Source organism: Scyliorhinus torazame, chromosome 18, assembly GCF_047496885.1.
Source record: "Scyliorhinus torazame isolate Kashiwa2021f chromosome 18, sScyTor2.1, whole genome shotgun sequence".
Taxonomy (NCBI): domain Eukaryota; kingdom Metazoa; phylum Chordata; class Chondrichthyes; order Carcharhiniformes; family Scyliorhinidae; genus Scyliorhinus; species Scyliorhinus torazame.
The window spans coordinates 152,051,605-152,072,352 of record NC_092724.1 but is presented as its reverse complement, the minus strand read 5'-3'; the positions used below and the strand labels follow the sequence as shown (position 1 = coordinate 152,072,352).

Here is a 20,748-nt window from a genome sequence, read left to right as displayed (position 1 = left end):
TCTTGGCATTTTTCACTCAGAGAGGGAGACGAAGATCTCGACAGATGGAAGCCAGGATGGCATCGGTGCGGTGCTGCTTCAACGCGATGACACTTCATCCTGGGCACCGGTAGCCTATGCATCGAGGGCCATGACGCCCACTGAAACAAGGTATGCGCAAATAGAGAAGGAATGCCTGGGTCTTCTCACTGGCATTCTCAAGTTTCACGACTATGTCTACGGCCTGCCGACATTCACTGTCGAGATGGATCATAGGCCTCTGGTCCACATTATCCACAAGGACCTGAACGACATGATGCCTCAGTTGCAGCGCATCCTCCTCAAACTCAAAAGGTACGACTTTGACTTTGTGTACACGCCTGGCAAGGAGCTCATCATTGCTGATGCATTGTCCCACTCCATCACATTGCCTAATGAAATGTTGGAAATCATCCGGCAGATTGAATCACAGGTGCAGCTGTGTGCGAGCCCCCTCCCGGCGTCTGATGAGAAGGTGGTTCGTATCCGCGAGGAGACAGCCAAAGACCCTCTTGCAGCGTGTCATGCACCACCTCGTCAATGGCTGGCAGACAGGACAGTGCCCTCAATTTTACAATGTAAAGGACAACCTGACCTCCTCAAGCTAGACTGGATTGTTATTCCACTCAGTCTCCAGAGCTTGGTGCTCTGCCAAATCCATGAGGGACACCTGGGCGTCGAGAAGTGCAGATGTAGAGCCAGGCAGGCTGTCTACTGGCCCGGTATTAGCCAGCACATCTCGAACACGGTCCTGAATTGTGCGACCTGTCAACGCTTCCAGCCAGCGCAGAGCAAGGAGACGCTCCAGCAGAATGAAATCGAGACTTCCCCGTGGTCCTAGGTTGGCATCGACCTCTTTCGTGCGAATGGTGGTGACGTGTCGATCATTGACTATTTCTCCAATTACCCTGAAGTCGTGAAGCTCTCAGACCGTCATCAAGGCCTGTAAGGAGACGTTCTCCAGGCATATTATCCCACTCACTGTCATGAGTGACAATGGCTCGTGCTTCAACAGCCACGAGTGGCCTATGTTTGCCAAGTCATACCATTTCAAAAATGTCACTTTCAGCCCACACTATCCGCAGTCCAATGGGAAGGTTGAAAAAGGGGTGCACATTGTGAAACAGCTCATCTGCAAGGCCACGGATTCTGCTTCTGACATCTACCTCGCGTTGCTTGTGTACAGGGCGACCACCCACTGTCCACTGGCATGTCGCCGGCTCCACTCCTGATGAACAGGGGCCTGCGGACGACACTTCCAGCCATACACTTCCCCAACCTGGATCACCTCCCGGTGCTGCATAAGGTGCAGCAGCTCTGAAACCAGCAAAAGCAGGGCTATGATGCTCATGCCACCGATCTGCCCGTGTTATCCCCGGCAGACACTGTCAGGATCAAGATACCGGATGGTGGCTGTCTGTTCCAGCTGTCGTTGTTCGACAGGCTGTTTGCTATGTTCTGTTTTCTCACATTAGACAGCTGTCTTCACATGTAAATACGTTCACATATGCCACCACTTGTAAATATGTTAATATATGCCACCACATGTAAGTACGTTCCCATATGCCAACAAAGCATAAAAAAAAGGGGAGATGTCATGATATGCAGACATGCAGATAATGATATACAGACAGGCACCTAATGAACACAGAGAACAGGACATGACCAATGAGCAGGCAGGACACTCAGGAGTGGTATCTCACTATAAAAGGCACGAGGCACTCACACTCCGTCTCGTTCTACTGATGAACATCTACAGAGTGAGTCAGGGTGTATGTACAGTATCACACCTCCAGCACGTGGCTAAGAGTTAGTCTGGTTCAGTCAGACAGAGTAACCACACTTAGGTTAGCAGAGAGTCGAACTCATAGAAAACTGTGCTACTGGTTCAATAAATCAGATTGAACTAACTTCAAGGTCTGGAGTATCTTTTGGTTAAAGCTGCATCCAGTTGCAGCTTGTGTTATCACAGAGTACATAACACAACACCGGCATCGCCCTATGCACCAGAAATGACAGTGGCACACCCAGCACTGCCCACCCTGCACGATCCTCCTTACTAACACCTGAGGGCTTGTGTCAAAATTGAGAGAGATGTCCCATGGACTAGTCAAGCAACAGCCTGACACAGACATATTCACAGAATCAGACAATGCAAAAAACACCACCAGATACATCCCTGGGTATGTCCTATCCTACCAACTGGACTGACCCACTGGAGGTGGCATCACAATGGTAAACAGATGGGAAAGAGTTGCTCTAGGAGTCCTCAACATTGACTCGGGATCTAGTGAAGTATCAGGGAGTCAGGTCAAACATGGGAAAAGTAATCCCCTGCTCGTTACACCTACCCCCCCCCCCCCACCCCCACAAAAATTGATGAATCAGTGCTCTCCTACGTTGAACATCGCTTGGCAAGGGCACAATGCACTCTGGGTGGGGGACTTCAATATCCATCACCAAGAGAGGTTCGGTAGCACCATTGCTGGCCAAGCTGACCGAATCCAAAAGGTCATAGCTGCTAGGCTGGGTCTTTGACAGGTGGTGAGGGAACAAACGAGAGAGAGAAACTGAACATGTCCTCACAAATCTACCTGTTGCAGATGCATCTTTTTATGACAATAGGTAGGAGTAACCACTGTACAGTCCTGCGTGTTGTGTGGCACAACAGCGGTGCTAAATGGAATAGATTGCGAACAGAAACTATATTGTTATTCATTCACTGGGTCAAAATCCTGGAACTCCTTTCCCAACAGCACTGTGGGTGTTCTTACTCCACATGGACTGCAGCAGTTCAAGGCGATGGCTCACTAACAGCTTCTCAAGGGCAATAAATGCTGGTCTAGCCAGCGATATCCACATCCTGTGAATTAATTTTTTTAAGTTTTGCACGCATGTACTTTAAAAACATCATTAATCCACAATGTTGTAGAGATCACAGAATCATAGAATCTACAGTGCAGAAGGTCGTCATTCGGCCCATCGAGTCTGCACCGGCCCTTGAAACAGCACCCAACTTAAGCCCACAGCTCCACCCTATCCCTTTAACAAAGCAACCCCACCTAATCTTTGGACTCCAAGGGGAAATTTAGCATGGCCAATCCATCTAACCTGCACATCTTTGGACTGTGGGGAGAACCCAGAGGATACCCACGCAGCCACGGGGAGAAAGTGCAAACCCCACACAGACAGTGACCCGAGGCTGGAATTGAACTCTGGTCCCTGGGGCCATGAGGCAGAGGTGCTAACCACTGTGCCACCGTGCCGCCTGATGGTTATATAACTCCTTCCTCAGCCACAGTAATTTTCATCTTAATGCAGATTACACACTCACCTGCAAGACAATCGGCAACTGTTCTGGTGGATTCCTGTTCTCAACGCCCATCGTCAGCCAGACCTGGAATGCTGTCAGCTGCTCGGCAAAGAATGGACTATGCTGTAAAAGAGGCAATATATGGCACTGAGCACCACTGTAAACAGTTGGAAACATCTGCGCAATACTCAATTTTGGAAGCACTTTCAGAAGTCAGAATTGTTAAAATTATCCAGCGATCCAAAAACTTTCAAATATATTTAATGCCACTGCAAAATCAGGCGGCCACAATGAACTGATGGGAAACAAGGCAGCTATCGAAATCTCAGCGATAAATGCTGTAAAGGAGCAATTTCGCCAAATAAACCTCACTCCTTTGGCAGATTCGATAATATATGCTCCATTATAGATTCTATCCTGCACCGAGACATTTGGAACAATATAATCTTTCGCGCTTTGATGGGTAGATTCTGAAAGAACAAAGACAGGAATGACAGGTCGGAAATAGAAATATTTACAAGATCAGTCCTGAGAAACCACTCTAGGTTTGGGAATGACATTGTTCAACTTTAGGCCTGTTCTTATTTTAATATATTGATGGCGCAGTGCCAGGGGGAGTAGCCAAACAGAGCAGAAAAGAAAGGGGAGCTGCAAAGAGGGAGGGGAGGGGGGGATGCAGGGAAGGAAGGAGAACAAGGGGAGAACAAGGGGAGGAGAATAATAAACGGAGGAAGAGGAGGTAACACAAACTGGAAAGAGCACGGGAAAAGATACAACAACTTCAACAAACACAGCAGGACAAAAGAGAGTAAGTAAGTACAGGAGGAAGGAACAACAGATGGCCGAAGCAGAGGCAAATGCACAAAAACAAAAAAGAAAACCGACCGAGAGAAGCAAGTAACATCAGGCCCCCCCCCCCCCCCGCCCACCCACCCACCCACCCACACACACTTCCCACCCAGTTTTGTTTTGCCTGTTCTGTACGTATTTTTGTTTTTAAAGTGAAAAGGGGGAGAAATGGCATGTATAATAAAATTTATCTCCATTGCTTCTCTGTATATACACTTCCTCTGTTTTTATTTTCCCACCCCCACCTCTTGGCTTTTTAGTTATGTAGTGCTTTTGCTATTTCTTTCTGGTTTCTCGGAGTACATCTGTAAATATACCATGTATAAAACCCACTAAAAAATTCTTTAAAAAAAGATTGAGAGCTGCGAAAGTAGCAGTACAAGCATAAAAATGTTGGATCCATTCATTGAGAGGGATGGGAAAAATTTATCAAATCTTGTGTATTGAGAGCGTTTCATAAATTACAAGTGCTCTCGCGAGGCCTTGTACAGTTTGTCTACATGAGCTGATACTAAAGAGTGTTTGCTCATGATTGTACGGCATTCAATGCACATCCACAACTCCTCAAACTAAAGCAGTCCTTCCCTGCCTGCAGCAAGACACAGCAACATTCGGGCTTAGGCTGATAAGTGGCAAGTAACATTCAGGCCACACAAGTGCCAGAGCATGATCATCTCCAGCAAGAGAGAATCTAACCATCTCCTTTCAGGATACAACAGAATTCCCATCACGGAATTCCCCACTATCAGCATCCTGGGGGTTTACCACTGACAGAAACATAACCGGACCATCATTTAAATACAGTGGCTACTAAAGCATGCCAGAGGCTGGGAATTCGGTTGTGAGTAACTCGCCTGACTGCTCAAAACCTGTCCACCATCTACAAGGCACTAGTTAGGAGTGTGACAGGTCTAGATAAGTGCATCTCTACCTCTCAAGAAGCCTGACCATTCAGGACAAAGCAGCCCACTCGATCAGCGCCAATCCAGTACACGGGGAGAATGTGCAAAGTCCACACGGACAGTGGCCCAGAGCCGGGATCGAACCTGGGACCTCGGCGCCGTGAGGCAACAATGCTAACCACTGTGCCACCGTGCTGCCCTATAGATTTTTTTTTTTTTTTAAAGAGGGGAGCCAGTGTCAGTAAAAAGACACGGTAGGTCAACGTTCTGGGTCTGATTTGTACACTTCCAGCAGTTTCTACTTTGATTTCAAGCAGTGCTCTGCAGTTTACCATCTCATTAGCAGATTATACTCACTGAATGTGGAAAAGAATGGGCTCGCATGCAAAATCACAGCAATGTTGGGATTTATGGAGGGGGTGGGGTGGGTGAATAAAATTCTCTCTTCTCTCCCCGACCCTACACATTGAGCCAGCTTGACCAATATACACACTCCGTTATGTTTATTTCTAACTCTTTTAGTCAGCGGCTGCATAGTGACAACAGTAGTTTGAGAACACTGTTGCCATGGCAGGGCCAGATGAGTATTTTTTAGTATATTTAGCCTGCACATCTTTGGGTTGTAGCAGTGAGACCCACGCAGAGACGGGGAGAATGTGCAAACCCCACACGGACAGTGACCCGGGGCCGGAATCGAACCCGGGTCCTCAGGGCCGTGAGGCAGCAGTGCTAGCCACTGCACCACCATGCCGTCCCGGGCCAGATTAGTACTGAATGTTTCTCATGATCAGCAAGTCACAGCCATTCCTTTTCACCAACCCTTAGCATCGCCATCCCTCAACCTGTTGGAAAGTGGATTCATTTGATGTCAAATCTAATACTAAAAACAAGGCTAAATCGCTGGCTTTTAAAGCAGGCCAGCAGCACTGTTCAATTCCCATACCAGCCTCCCCGAACAGGCGCCGGAATGTGGTGACTAGGGGCTTTTCACAGTAACTTCATTTGAAGCCTACTTGTGCCAATAAGCGATTTTCATTTCAAGTTTCAAGTGGTTGTATTATGGTGGCACAGTGGCCCAGTGATTATCACTGCTTCCTCAAGGCGCCAAGGACCCAGGTTCGATCCCGGCCATGGGTCACTGTCTGTGTGGAGTTTGCACATTCTCCACGTGGCTGTGTGGGTCTCACCCCCACAATTCAAAGATGTGCAGAATAGGTGGATTGGCCACACTAAATTGCCCCTGAATTGGAAATAAAAGAAGAATTGGGCACTTTAAATTAAAAGAATGTGGTTGTTTTAATGAAGCAAATAAAACTAATTCACACAAAATAAGATTTTGTGGGGTCATTTTTGATCACTTTCAATCAACAGAGGACATGGAGGACCATATCCATTGTGCCAGGTTGACTGAACTGCATGTTAGGTTAAACACACAACTCCATTGCAAAAAAATAAATAATTTGCAGATATATATATTTATACATTTCAGAGGTGTAGTCGGTTGTAATGTAAGGAAACATGGCAGTTCATTTGCACACAATACGGCCCCACAAACAACAATGAAATAAATTACAAAACACCGGCAGAACTCTCCTGCCCTTTAATTCATTCCATTGGATTCCTTTTTTTCCCACATCCACCTCGGGAGGGCAGACATAAATTAACAACTTACCCAAAAGGCGGCACCTCTGACAGTGCAGCGCTCCCCCAGTGCTGCACTGGAAGGTCAGCCCTGATTTGGTGCGCAGGTCTCGGAGTTCCCCAACCTCTAACTCGGGGGCAGCAGTGCGATAACTGAGCCGTGGCTGACGAGTGCATGTAGTTCGGTTAACTTTTCAGTTGTTCCTGATTAGCTTAATCGGAACAAACAACAGCATAACCGGTGGCAAATCATATTCCCCATTTTAGAAATGGCATAGCAAACAAGATGCTTCGGAAAAGAAAAATTGGTCAACTCACTCTAAAAGCTGTTCCCTCTTCTATGATGGTGGGAAGTTGCGAAAGGCAAATGTCCACTGCGAGGTCCCAAGCTTGCCTGCAAAGTGATCCACAAATTTGCAATGACTAAATGTATTCATTTTGTTGCTGACCACTCTATTAACACAGACATCGTCATTCCAGCATCTATTCCTAACAGTCCTGAACATGATCAGAAAATGATGGACAATCTCAGCAGGTCTGACAGCACCTGGGGAGAGAGACAAAGTCTAAAAATTAAGGGCCAGACCATTCAGGAGAGATGTTAGCAAGCACTTCTTCATGCAAAGGGTGGCAGCGGTTTGGAACTCTCTCCCACAGACATCAGTTGAAGCTAGAACAGTTAAATTTAAATCGGAGATAGATAGATTTTTATTAAATAAAAATATTAAGGGATATGTGCCAAAGGCAGGTAAATGGAGTTAAGCCACAGATCAGCCATGATCTCATTGAATGGAGGGCCAGGCTCAAGGGGCTGAATGGCCTCCTCCTGTTCCTATGTTCCCAGAACGGAACTAACGTTTCGAATCTTGATCACTCTTCGCCAAAACTAGTGCGAACAGGAGATAGGGTGAGATTTGTACTGCCGTGGGGGGGGACTGTGGAGCGGTGTGGCTGGGTAGAGGTCCAGCAATAGGTGATGTCGTGAACAAAAGGATAAAGGTAACGTAAATGGGTGTGATCTTGGCTAAGAAGGATGCTGATAGTGGCACATTAAGAGATCAGAATGTGTTAACGGCAAGACAGTAAGCAGTGTGTCAAAGGACAAGTTTGAACAAGGAACAGATGGTGCTGGTGGGGGGAGAAAGAGAGAGAGAGAGAGAGAGAGAGAGAAACAGTGGTGAGGGAAAATGAAAACAAATTATTAGAAATAAAAATGGGGTGAAGGTGGAGGAGTTCACAGTCTGAAGTTGTTGAACTCCATGTTAAGTCTGGAAGACTGTAACGAGCCTAATCGGAAGATGAGGTACTGTTCCTCCAGTTTGCATTCAGCTTCACTGGAACATTGCAGCAGGCCAAGGACAGACAAGTGGACATGAGGGCAGAGCGGAGAGTTGAAATGGCAAGCGACTTGCGCTCCTGCCCTCTCCAACCTCACCTAGTCTATGATATCCCACTTCCTTCTCCGTTGACCCCTTCCCACCCAAATCCATTTCCTGGTCTCCATGCTGTCTGACACTGTAAAGGGTTCCAGCTCAAATACCAGCACTCTTTCAAAACGACCATCATCAACTCTTCATTAAAGCCCCATCACTACCTTCCCTCTGTTCCCTTTCCTCTCCAAAGTTCTTCAACATATAGCTGCTCCGCAAATCCATGCCGATCTCTCCTGCACCTCCACAAAAACATCAGAAATAATAAGAGCTAAGATCCCTTGAAACAGTTCCATCATGCAATGAAAAGTTGATTTTTGACCTCGTATCGCTTGACCTCCCTTAGTGTAAAAAGATCTTCACGTTTGAAACTCTTTCATCAAGTCTCCATCTTATCACACATCCTGTTTGGAAAAGCTGCAATTCCCTCCAACTGAACATTGGGGGGAGACCAAAGGCACCATCTCCATATCCTTTTCCGTGTCGGGTTAAACCAGACTGTTTGCAATCTCATCAGCCTACTGAACCTATATGCAAAACCGTACAGTTTAAGTTAGAATGCTATTTGCAGTATTGGGTTCCACACAGTGGGAAGGGTCGAGGCTGTAGAGAGGTTACAAGACAGATTGACCAAGATACTGCCTGGTGCAACCAAGCTTGGTCAAGAAACTTACTGTCCCTTTTCTACATTACCAGGAATTATGTAAATGCGGTAAGTGCTTACGTTTCAAACGGCTGAACCGAAAGAGTCAAAATCACAATAGCAATTTATCTTGTAAAACAATTAGAAAGGTAAAGCTAAATTATCAAGGAGCGGGCTGTTATGGTTGCTATTTACAAACATTTCACATTTAAAATTTTATTTCACGTTAACATTCGTCAGGATGTGGTTCCGTAAGTGCTATCTATCTTTCAATACTTTATCTGCATGGGGAAATTTTTATGTAAAGCTCCTCAGCTTTGGTGCTATTGATGAATCAGATCTCCACTTCATCTGGCATCAACCATACTTCCAGCAATGCTTACTAACAACATTTAACAGGAAAACCTGGCTGACTTTCCGATGTCTAAACCAAGGGCACAGAAATTAACTCCAGTGTACCCCTACTACTTCTCTGGCCTAGCTCAGCTAACTAGCGAAGAGCCGAACCCCAAGCCTTGCGTTTTCCTGATTGGTATGGCCCATTACCTCCACCTGTGGGGAGTCAGCCTTTCATTTTGGAGGCCAATGTGATTGGGATCAAACGAAGATTATACTGTATGAAAAATTAAACGCACAATTCAAATTCAAGTAATGAGGGAAATTGAAATTTGCTCCGCACAAACAAATCAGCAGCCAAAGTATCGCAATTAAAATCAGAAGACAGTAAAGCCGGGTTTTTTTCTTTAAATTTGGTGATCCAAACTATAAAAGGTATATTTTTTAACAAGTGACATTTAGTATTCCCAATTAACCTATACCCAGGAAAATTGAATAGAAGTAAATTAATTGTTACAAACACAAAGTTAGCCAATACATTTTAAAATGTGTTCCATACAGCAGGACATTCTTCCTTTGGTTTACTACTTGGGTACAGGGTTTTAAACTGTGGGACAAGTACACATGTAAACCCTCAAGAACCAACGATTTCTGTGCATGATTGTTGCTTGCTGATGTTGCAGGCATCAAAACGCAGTTACTTCAAACAGGTCATGCGTGCCTTGAATGCCAATAGGAGACGCCATATGACACTGAACGACAAAAAATAATTTGAGATTTGTGTTTGCAGATTTATGTCACATATCCATCTGGTCTTTTCCATTAAGTTCTTCAAATGCAAGCAAAATGAAATACGAGGACCAGAAGTCTCCAACATGAAAGGACTACTAACAATTCTAAGGAAATTTTAATGTCAATTCTTAGGAGGAGAAAAATGGATTTTGTGTGGATTAGAAAGCGATGGTGTGGAATTAATTTTTTTCAGTGCATGATTTTTAAATGAGGTGCATACAGCTGCACATAGATTTGGAATTATGGTGTAACAGTTTTGTTTAGCGTGGTATGCTCTGAAAATCCTATTTAAATTTGTGATTTAAATATATCCAGAGCATCATATAATCTGTCAACAAATTTCTCGCAAAGTGCAGTTTTCTAAGCCTTTGATATATTCAGTTATTACTGCTAAAATGTTCTCACGACCAGAACTGCTGAGATTCCGAGCAAAAGAGGTGCCCATCCAGCCTATCGTCTGTGTGCTGGCTCTTCATTAGAGCAATCTAAAACAAAGATCATTGCCACGCTCTCTCCCAAAGGGCTTGCATCTTTCCCTCCTTCAAATATTCATCGACATTGCCCTCAGCCCTCAAAAAGGTGTCATCATTTTAACCTCAGCAAATTGTTCCTTACTTAAAGACGCTGGGCAAAATCTGTATTGCCTCTCCTCACTGAGATCAATTCAAATTGATAAATAAGCCCTTGCTGTTGACTCAATTAGACAAAGATAATTTTCTATTTACGCCCATCAGTTTAAACTTTAAGCATTTCCATTAAATTTTCTCTTCGCACTTGCTGCTCCAGAGAAACAACTTGTGCAACTTCTCATAAGTATAGTGTCTCACCCCTAGGGTCGCCCTGGTGAATCTGCACCCTAAGTCTTTTATGGTTCTAATGTCCTTTTTGTAATGAGGAGTCCAAAACTGCTTTGTGCACTAACTGGGTCATAACTATTCCCCTTGCAAAATTTTAATCTTGCTGTTGTTGTACTCCACAGCTCCTTTTCAAAAATGTTAAATACTTTTGTTTTTTTCTGTAGCTTTATCTACCTGCATTCATATTTTCAAAGTATCCGATTCTCTGAGTCCCGATCTATCTTCCCTAATACCTCATCTTGCATGATCCTATGAACTCAAGAGCTATGCTGACAGCAGCACAACTCTTGGCAGAGCCACCAAAGGAGACAAATCGCAAGGGAGGTGACATGACCAAGACAGTCACTGATGTTCCTGGCAGAAGGTTGCGAATCAGGCTAATGACCTGTTTTGAATATACCTTCCATTACAGTAGCAATCCAGTGATAAAATAAATTGGAAACAATCCAGAGGCAAGACTGTTACAGACTTGCAAATGTAAATATCAAACACTGAAGAACCACAATCTGCTGGATCCAAGTCAAGATGATACTTTAATGGCGCCTTGCTCTGGATGGGTAGAAGTGGAATAAATGGGTTGCCTCATGTGCCACGGTGCACAGCAAATTCTAACAAACTGTACTTCTGCGCCCTTCAGCACGTTTCAACTGAGTTCATACTTTCATCTTCCTCCACAAACATATAACCTCGCACTTATCTCGGATCGTGTTTTCGGGATTCTTAAGGGGGAGGGGGAGCAGCCCCAAGTCGTGGTCCACATAGGTACCAACGACATAGGTAGGAAAAGGGATAGGGATGTAAGGCAGGAATTCAGGGAGCTAGGGTGGAAACTTAGATCTAAGACAAACAGAGTTATTATCTCTGGGTTGTTACCCGTGCCACGTGCTAGCGAGACGAGGAATAGGGAGAGAGAGGAGTTGAACACGTGGCTACAGGGATGGTGCAGGGGGGGAAGGTTTCAGATTTCTGGATAATTGGGGCTCATTCTGGGGTCGTGGGACCTCTACAAACGGGATGGTCTACACCTGGACCAGAGGGGTACCAATATCCTGGGGGGAAATTTGCTAATGCTCTTCGGGAGGGTTTAAACTAGTTCAGCAGGGGCTTGGGAACCTGAATTGTAGCTCCAGTATACAGGAGGTTGAGAGTAGTGAGGTCATGAGTAAGGTTTCAAAGTTGCAGGAGTGTACCGGCAGGCAGGAAGGTGGTTTAAAGTGTGTTTTCTTCAATGTCAGGAGTATCCGGAATAAGGTGGGGAACTTGCGGCATGGGTTGCTACCTGGGACTTCGATATTGTGGCCATTTCGGAGGAAGAGAGAGGTCACCCTGTTAGGGGTTTTCTATAGGCCTCCGAAAAGTTCCAGAGATGTAGAGGAAATGATTGCAAAGATGATTCTGGATAGGAGCGAAAGCAACAGGGTAGTTGCTATGGGGGACTTTAACTTTCCAAATATTGACTGGAAACATTATAGTTCGAGTACTTTAGATGGGTCCGTTTTTGTCCAATGTGTGCAGGAGGGTTTCCGGACAGAGAGGAAAAAGTGCAGGGAATGGGCACAATGGGAATGTGGAGCTTGTTCAAGGAACAGCTACTGTGTGTCCTTGATAAGTATGTACCTGTCAGGCGGGGAGGAAGTGGACGAGCAAGGGAACAGTGGTTTACTAAAGCAGTCGAAACACTTGTCAAGAGAAAGAAGGAGGCTAATGTAAAGATGAGACATGAAGGTTCAGTTAGGGCGCTCGAGAGTTACAAGTTAGCTAGGAAGGACCTAAAGAGAGAGCTAAGAAGAGCCAGGAGGGGACATGAGAAGTCTTTGGCAGGTAGGATCAAGGATAATCCTAAATCTTTCTATAGATATGTCAGGAATAAAAGAATGACTAGGGTAAGAGTAGGGCCAGTCAAAGACAGTAGTGGGAATTTGTGCGTGGAGTCCGAGGAGATAGGAGAGGTGCTAAATGAATATTTTTCGTCAGTGTTCACACAGGAAAAAGACAATGTTGTCGAGGAGAATACTGAGATTCAGGCTACTAGACTAGAAGGGCTTGAGGTTCATGAGGAGGTGTTAGCAATTCTGGAAAGTGTGAAAATAGATAAGTCCCCTGGGCCGCATGGGATTTATCCAGGGATTCTCTGGGAAGCTAGGGAGGAGATTGCTGAGCCTTTGCCTTTGATCTTTAAGTCATCTTTGTCTACAGGAGTAGTGCCAGAAGACTGGAGGATAGCAAATGTTGTCCCCTTGTTCAAGAAGGGGAGTAGAGATAACCCCGGTAACTATGGACCAGTGAGCCTTACTTCTGTTGGGGGCAAAATCTTGGAAAGGTTTATAAGAGATAGGATGTATAATCATCTGGAAAGGAATAATTTGATTAGAGAGAGTCAACACGGTTTTGTGAAGGGTATGTCGTGCCTCACAAACCTTATTGAATTCTTTGAGAAGGTGACCAAACAGGTGGATGAGGGTAAAGCAGTTGATGTGGTGTATATGGATTTCAGTAAAGCGTTTGATAAGGTTCCCCACGGTAGGCTACTGCAGAACATACGGAGGCATGGGATTCAGGGAGATTTAGCAGTTTGGATCAGAAATTGGCTAGCTGGAAGAAAACAAAGGGTGGTGGTTGATGGGAAATGTTCAGACTGGAGTCCAGTTACTAGTGGTGTACCACAAGGATCTGTATTGGGGCCACTGCTGTTTGTCATTTTTATAAATGACCTGGAGGAGGGCGTAGAAGGATGGGTGAGTAAATTTGCAGGTGACACTAAAGTCGGTGGAGTTGTGGACAGTGCAGAAGGATGTTACAAGTTACAGAGGGACATAGATAAGCTGCAGCGCTGGGCTGAGAGGCGGCAAATGGAGTTTAATGCAGAAAAGTGTGAGGTGATTCATTTTGGAAGGAATAACAGGAAGACAGAGTACTGGGCTAATGGTAAGATTCTTGGCAGTGTGGATGAGCAGAGAGATCTCGGTGTCCATGTACATAGATCCCTGAAAATTGCCACCCAAGTGGAGAGGATTGTTAAGAAGGCGTACGGTGTGTTAGCTTTTATTGGTAGAGACTTTGAGTTTTGGAGCCATGAGGTCATGTTGCACCTGTACAAAACTCTGGTGCGGCCGCATTTGGAGTATTGCGTGCAATTCTGGTCGCCGCATTGTAGGAAGGATGAGGAAGGGTGCTTTGGAAAGGGCGCAGAGGAGATTTACCAGAATGATGCCTGGTATGGAGGGAAGATCTTATGAGGAAAGGCTGAGGGACTTGAGGCTGTTTTCGTTAGAGAGAAGAAGGTTAAGAGGTGACTTAATTGAGGCATACAAGATGATCAGAGGATTAGAAGGGTGGACAGTGAAAGCCTTTTTCCTCGGATGGTGATGTCTAGCACGAGGGGACATAACTTTAAATCGAGGGGCGATAGATATAGGACAGATGTCAGAGGTAGGTTCTTTACTCAGAGACTAGTAAGGGCATGGAATGCCCTGCCTGCAACAGTAGTGGACTCGACAACACTAAGGGCATTCAAATGGTCATTGGATAGACATATGGACGATAAGGGAATAGTGTAGATGGGCTTTAGAGTGGTTTCACAGGTCGGCGCAACATTGAGGGTCGAAGGACCTGTACTGCGCTGTAATGTTCTATGTTATATGTTCTATATCTGGATTAAATGCATCTAAAGATTCTCCTTCGCCAGTGCTGTTTGCCAAGTACCCCTACAAATTTTGGTATAAGCAAGCTTGATATATTTGAGGAAACCAAGTACTATTTAAAGGCAGAAAGCTGGCCACCAGCTGTGTCCTGGATTTTAATCAATTTTATATAGTTGGATTTAAATCCTTCTCACTGGCTGCTGCTAGTGGGCAAAATGAGAGAAAAGGAGGTCAAAATCAGTTAGGCTGGAGGCAGTTTCAGACGTAGTGGTATGTGAAGCTGTAGAGTATTTGCGTTCTGGGATAGCGATTTAAATTCCATTTGCTACAGGAAAGGGAAACACTAGAGGTCAGAAAGTGATGTTGGGGCATAAGATGAAAGGATTTGAGTAATTGATTTGGGGAGAGTGATAAGGGAAGATCGTCAACGAGGTCACGAATTAACTCCAGGGGCTACAAAGGGCTGGATTCAGCAATAATGGGAGTAAGGGTAAAGGCAGAGGGCCGGCAGCTTCATAGAGCTGGAAGGAAGCACTGTGGTGATGGGCAGGATATTAAGTTTGAAGCTCAATTATGGGTTAAGCAGAATGTTGAGGTCGCATGCAGCTGAGGAGAGTATACAGGGTTAACGCGCGTCAGAGTTAAACTACCAAATGGTTACATTTTAAGATCGATACCCCACCTCGTTCCCCTTCAGCTTCTCCTGTTCAACAGTCCCAGGCCTATTGCTGAAACTCTCCGTCCAAATTGGGGTGACTCCCTAAGCTCCCTCCCGGTTGCGAGTATTCGATTAGGAGCTGGATATGCCATCGCATTGAGTCACCTCCAGCACCGTTAGCACATATCTTGAACCTGTTTAATTGCTGCAGCTGTTTAAATTTTATACCATACAAATGGTGTACAAATTAGTCAACCTCATCTTGGGCAGAAGCTTTAGCTAACATTTGGCTTTATGAAGAGTTACCGCTAACTCACCACATAGCGTGCATGTATGTTGGAGGCAACCGAGGACTACTGACAGGGGTGCAGTTGTACGACCTCATGATCCTTTCCGCTAAAAGAAAGTTGCGGAATAAACTGGCAACCAGCAAGTCCTGCCTAAACAATTTTTGGAAGAGATCTGTGGAAAAAAATGTCAATTGCATAATTATACAAATGTTAATATAAAATAGGCGTACCTAAATGTTTAGACCAGGCAACAATGAGCTTTGTCTATCGTGAAACTGCAAAAACTGAATTGTATAAAGAATCCATATGACGGGTTAAAGGCCATAGGCCAAACAAATCCACAGGGATACTACTTGATCAATTTTGAGATTTATCTGCACCATTTTTTTTTAGGATGCCTGGAAAAGTTTATCAAACAATTTAAATTGCATGAGAGAATGCAGCACACTGACTTTCTGAAAATTAATTGTACAGCTTGAATGGCATAGCCTTCAATTTAATTTGAGAAATACCAAATGATGACACCTAGAGCGATGTAATCTCTGAAGAAACAAAGAATATGTCTGTTAGTCTGTGCATTGTTTGTGACGTTCACCTTTAGGCACAGTAGCCAAGTGGTTAGCACTCTTGCTTCACAGCGCCAGGGTCCCAGGTTCAATTCGCGGCTTGGGTCACTGTCTGTGCGGAGTCTGCACGTTCTCCCCGTGTCTACGTGGTTTCCCCCGGGAGCTCCAGTTTCCTCCCACAAGTCCCAAAAGGTGTGCTAGTTAGGTGAATTAGACATTCTGAATTCTCTCTCAGTGTACCCGAACAGGCGACGGAGTGTGGCAACTAGGGGATTTTCACAGTAACATCATTGCAGTGTTAATGTAAGCCTACTGTTGACACTAATAAACATTATATACGATTGAGGGTTGTTATGGGCCAGCGTTTAGAGAACCCCGAAGTGTATCATGGAGTTCACCTGACCCACAACTTTAAATAGACTGTGGTATGGGGAGCACACAGCTCACTCCAGGGGTGTGGTACAGTAGAAATGGAAAAGTATTTTTTTAAACAAAACAATGTTTACTCTATGAACCCATGTAAACCTTTTTAAAACAAACAGTGAATATCTTAGCAACCATTAATTCAAAGATAACCCCCCAAAGAGTACAACACTAAGTAATCCTTTAAGCTGTCCTTTTAACATCCAAAAGACTTAACAACCTTTAAACAGATGCACATCCGGGTTTACATTCAATACTGAAAACATTTACATTTCTGAATTCCCCAAATGATCAAGAGATAGTCCTTCATGGCAGAGAGCTCAACAGTACAGCTGCTTTGGCTGACTTCAGCTGCAACACACTGCAAACCGAAACCAAAAAGACAGACACACCCAAGCTTTTCTCAAAGTGAAACTAAAAAGCAGAACCAGAGCTCAGCTCCACCCACACTCTGACATCACTGCAGTAACATGAGCAGCCAAACATTTCTTAAAGGTACCTTTCTTAAAACACCCATTTCGTAAAGGTACTCTCACATGACAGGGTGAACTGAAATTAACTCTCAACTCACAAAACAACCATAATGGATATCAGCAATAAGGAGATATTAGCCAGAGCTCTCACTTGAGCAAATCCAATGTGGACCTGAATCAATGCGTGATTCATGTATTCCCTGCTGTGAGATTGGGCGATCCCATCATGAGAGATTGGAGGAGAGGTGAAGGAAAACTGTAACCATACTGAGGGTACAAGAAGCCCAAATTCTGTCAAATCTCTTTATATAGTAGCGGCATTGGCAAGGAACATTCAGATGATGATTTATCTGGCCCACTACAGATTACAATAGATTTCTTCTTACCTCTTGGCAATACATTCCACGCTATGGTGTCTGTAATGGCTGTAAAAATCCAATTGAGTTCTCCGAGGGGAGTTCGCCGGTCATTAAGTCTTCCTGGAATTCTGCATTTAAAAAGGAAATTGACAGGAATTAAGATACAACAGGAAAGTTAAGAAATGCTTCCCTCTCTATACGTCAGATGAAAATAGACGTGCAGCAGGTAACCTGGTGAGTCACATCACTCCACCTGTAACTTTAATCATGGGCCCAAGAGTTAAAAATCTGGACAAAAGCCTAAATCAAAATAAAAAACACAAGGGATATTTCGCTCATGTACAACTATTTATGCTACTTCTATACTTCTAACATGTTTAGCACATTATTAGAATGTTTCAAAAAATCCCAACGCCTCCATTATGTGAAGAAATGAAAAAACTGATTACTTTGGCATGCAGATTGCATAGCAAAGGAAGGAAAGGAAAAATCAAATCAAGTTTACTGGAAAGAATGTGAAGATTTACCCGACTTCTGTACAAACAGAAGTGTTTTTTTGAAAGGAGAGGGATAACAGAGGATTATTTATTAAAATCTAGTACTCTGCAGTAGTCAAAGCTTTAGTCTGGCATTTGCTTTCTTAAACTGAGAAGTGTCCCCCTGTATTGGGTGATTTTATATAGAGCCGTGCAAGATCAGGAGGCAGAATATTCCATCCCCAGTCAGTGTGTTGCTGGTCAATCGCAGCCAGCTGGCACAAGTGAGTGAGTTTCGAAGGTGGTTAAAAAGATAGTTCGGCAGGCGCTCTGATGAGTACCCAGTGATCTTTGCGGGAAACACCAGTCAGGTGAGGGCATCTTCTCAAGGTGACTCTCCACAGGTCATAAACCAATCCTACATTTACAAAAGACTGGTTCCTTGGAAAAGGTACCCAAGGGCCAACATCACAGCAGAACTGTAGTCCAAAGAGTTCCATTAGCAATAGCGTGAGAGAGAGTGCCGCAGCTCCTCTTCTTTGGCCTAGAGCACTCAGGTCTGTTGTCACACACTGATAATTACACTGGTTGAAATGTGCTAACTCAGCACGGACCGAAGGAACTAACGTGCACAGTTTCTTTCTTGCCCCATCACAGGATCAGTATTTTGACTAGTTGTCCAGCAACTATATCGCTGCAGTTACATCAAATGCCTGCATTGCAGCAATACTGCGTTGCCTTCTTCCCTTCCAAACCAAAAGCTAAGTCTTGGGAGCAGTACCACCAGGACTTGCGTATCAATATATGGCAGCAATAAAGCCACTACTTGCAGTAATATGTATTAAACCTTCGCACAGAATGCCTTGCGCAGGGCACAAAACGCCAATCCGGCCACTAGTTTAAGTACTCAAGAATGCATGAGCAAATCTCGAGTGTCAAATCTCATTGTTGCCCTCAAACCCTTGAGTAAGCTACTCAAGCATGGCAAATGGACAGTAGAATTTTAAACCGTCTGCCAGACTACTGATGACTACTGCATTCCTGCAGACAAAACAACTTGGCATTAATTCCCTGGCACATGTCTCATTCTTTGACAAAGTTATTTGCATCTACAAATTGCTCAATTTACAAAAATATTCAAATTCCAGACCAAAAACCAAGCTTTAATTTGCGACCCAGTCTGCGTGACAGCAAGCTCAATTGCCTGGGGCATCTTGAGAGAGAGAAAAAACTTCCAACCAGCAACGTGGCAGCTGCCTATCCTGCAAAAATCTGTTCGCTTTTGGAATTCCCAAGACACCGTACGTGGTTATTTTTAAGCTTGAACTTTGCGAGCGAGATACAAAGTTACCAGTGTGGTGCAAATGAATCTTCTTCAAGATCAATAAATTCATAATGCTGCATAGTCAGAAGCTGACCAGTGGGGAACTAGATTAAATTAAACACACGATGCTTACTGCTGAAGATGTCATAATTATATATTTAACTCTTTACTACGAACTTTTAAAGACAACCTGAAAACATTTAAAAGTTAATTTGCACTGCCTACCTTAATCGCTCACCATAAAAGTCTCAGTGAGCGAGAAGAACTCCAGGTAACACCCTCGTTGCTCTTTCAAAAAAAAATGACTGTATTCCAGTGTATCAGCAACATGAGGGTAAAAGCTCACATGATTTAGGGCAATGGGGAAAAAATGGGGGAAGGAGTGAAGAGGCTTTACGTAAACGTCAGCTACCAGGTTACCTCTAACCAGCAGTTCAAAAGCTCAAAATTCAGCAAAGTTGGATGAAATATTCAGCATCCATTCGTTTCCTTTACAACAGAACCGAGAGCACACCCTCTCTTACCGGTGCATGACGATCACATGAATTTACGCTGAACCTCTGCTGTTCGGTCACAATCGGTATTAATGATATTGGAAGTCTACTGGCCATTCTTGTTACAGATGTGCATATGGGAGAAGAACCTGATCTTGGGCACAGGTATATGGCCACACATATCGCACAAAAAGACAGATGAAGCAGGTAGATGCTGCATGGCAGGCACTTGGTAGCCAGTTCCTGCAAACTCGTAGCAACAAATTCCGTCAACTGACCCAGCAGACATGTTGCCGCCAAGGTTAGACAGCGACTGCGTCTTTCCAGGGACTGGGGGCTAATAACCAAAGATCTCACAGTGGTCTTTAATTTGTTTTTAAAGACCTGCACTTACATATTTGGATTACAATGGGACAAATCATTCAATTTTTAAATAAATGAAGGTCGAGAACCAATGCACTTGTCGCTCATTAATTAAATACGCAAAATTTTAGGTACAGCAAAAGCCAATTAGACACAAGAAACCCATTTTGTTGCTAATCTCTCTCAATATTGTTTCACAAGTTTACACAAATTGAGGTCTCTTCGTTGTTCCTAGCAGCTAATGCTTAACGTCACTTCTGATCGCAACAGCCTAGAGTCCTGAAGTTTAAAACCAGGGTGATGGTGCACTAACTCCCTACTAACATACTGATACTTCCTCATTAGCAGCACTTCTGCCTCAAAGACAGAAGTTGAGGGCCAAAGCATCAGCTCCCTACACGGTAGCACAGTGGTTAGCACTGTTGCTTCACAGCGCCAGGGTCCCAGGTTCGATTCCCAGCTTGGGTCACTTTCTGTGCGGATTCTGCACGTTCGCCCTGTGTCTGTGTGGGTTTCGTTAGGCAAATTGGATATTCTGAATTCTCCCTCAGTGTGCCCGAACAGGCGCCGGAGTGTGGCGACTAGGGGATTTTCACAGAAACTTCAATGAAGGATTTGAAATGTGTGCAATATAGTCTAGTAGGAAGTCACAACAGCCAAGAAAGGAAGCATAATAACCAGAAAGTATTTCATAACATATCAAACCACAAGGCTAAAGCCATATTTTAATTTATGTGCTGGCCTGCTTCAAGCTGTCATGAACCAAAATTCCTAGAGTTCTTCCAGGTTTTTTTTGGCACGCAGTGTACATGTAAGGCTGCAGGGGTTTTTGACACCTTGGGGAGGCCCGTTATCATGTAAACAATCATTGGCAAGTATTTACATGGGCTGGGTGCCTCA

The 20,748-nt window shown here is 44.4% G+C and overlaps 1 protein-coding gene across 1 annotated transcript in view; it reads right to left on the bottom strand.

Annotated features, from left to right (window-relative positions):
* Positions 1 to 20,748, bottom strand: part of rptor (regulatory associated protein of MTOR, complex 1) — a 499,967-nt gene that overhangs the window by 236,982 nt on the left and 242,237 nt on the right. The window contains exons 8-11 of the mRNA XM_072483619.1: positions 17,219 to 17,319; positions 15,398 to 15,542; positions 7,042 to 7,117; positions 3,353 to 3,454 (exon numbers count right to left, since the gene is read on the bottom strand). Of these exons, the coding sequence (XP_072339720.1) occupies positions 3,353 to 3,454; positions 7,042 to 7,117; positions 15,398 to 15,542; positions 17,219 to 17,319 (424 nt within the window). The remainder of the gene's footprint in view (positions 1 to 3,352; positions 3,455 to 7,041; positions 7,118 to 15,397; positions 15,543 to 17,218; positions 17,320 to 20,748) is intronic.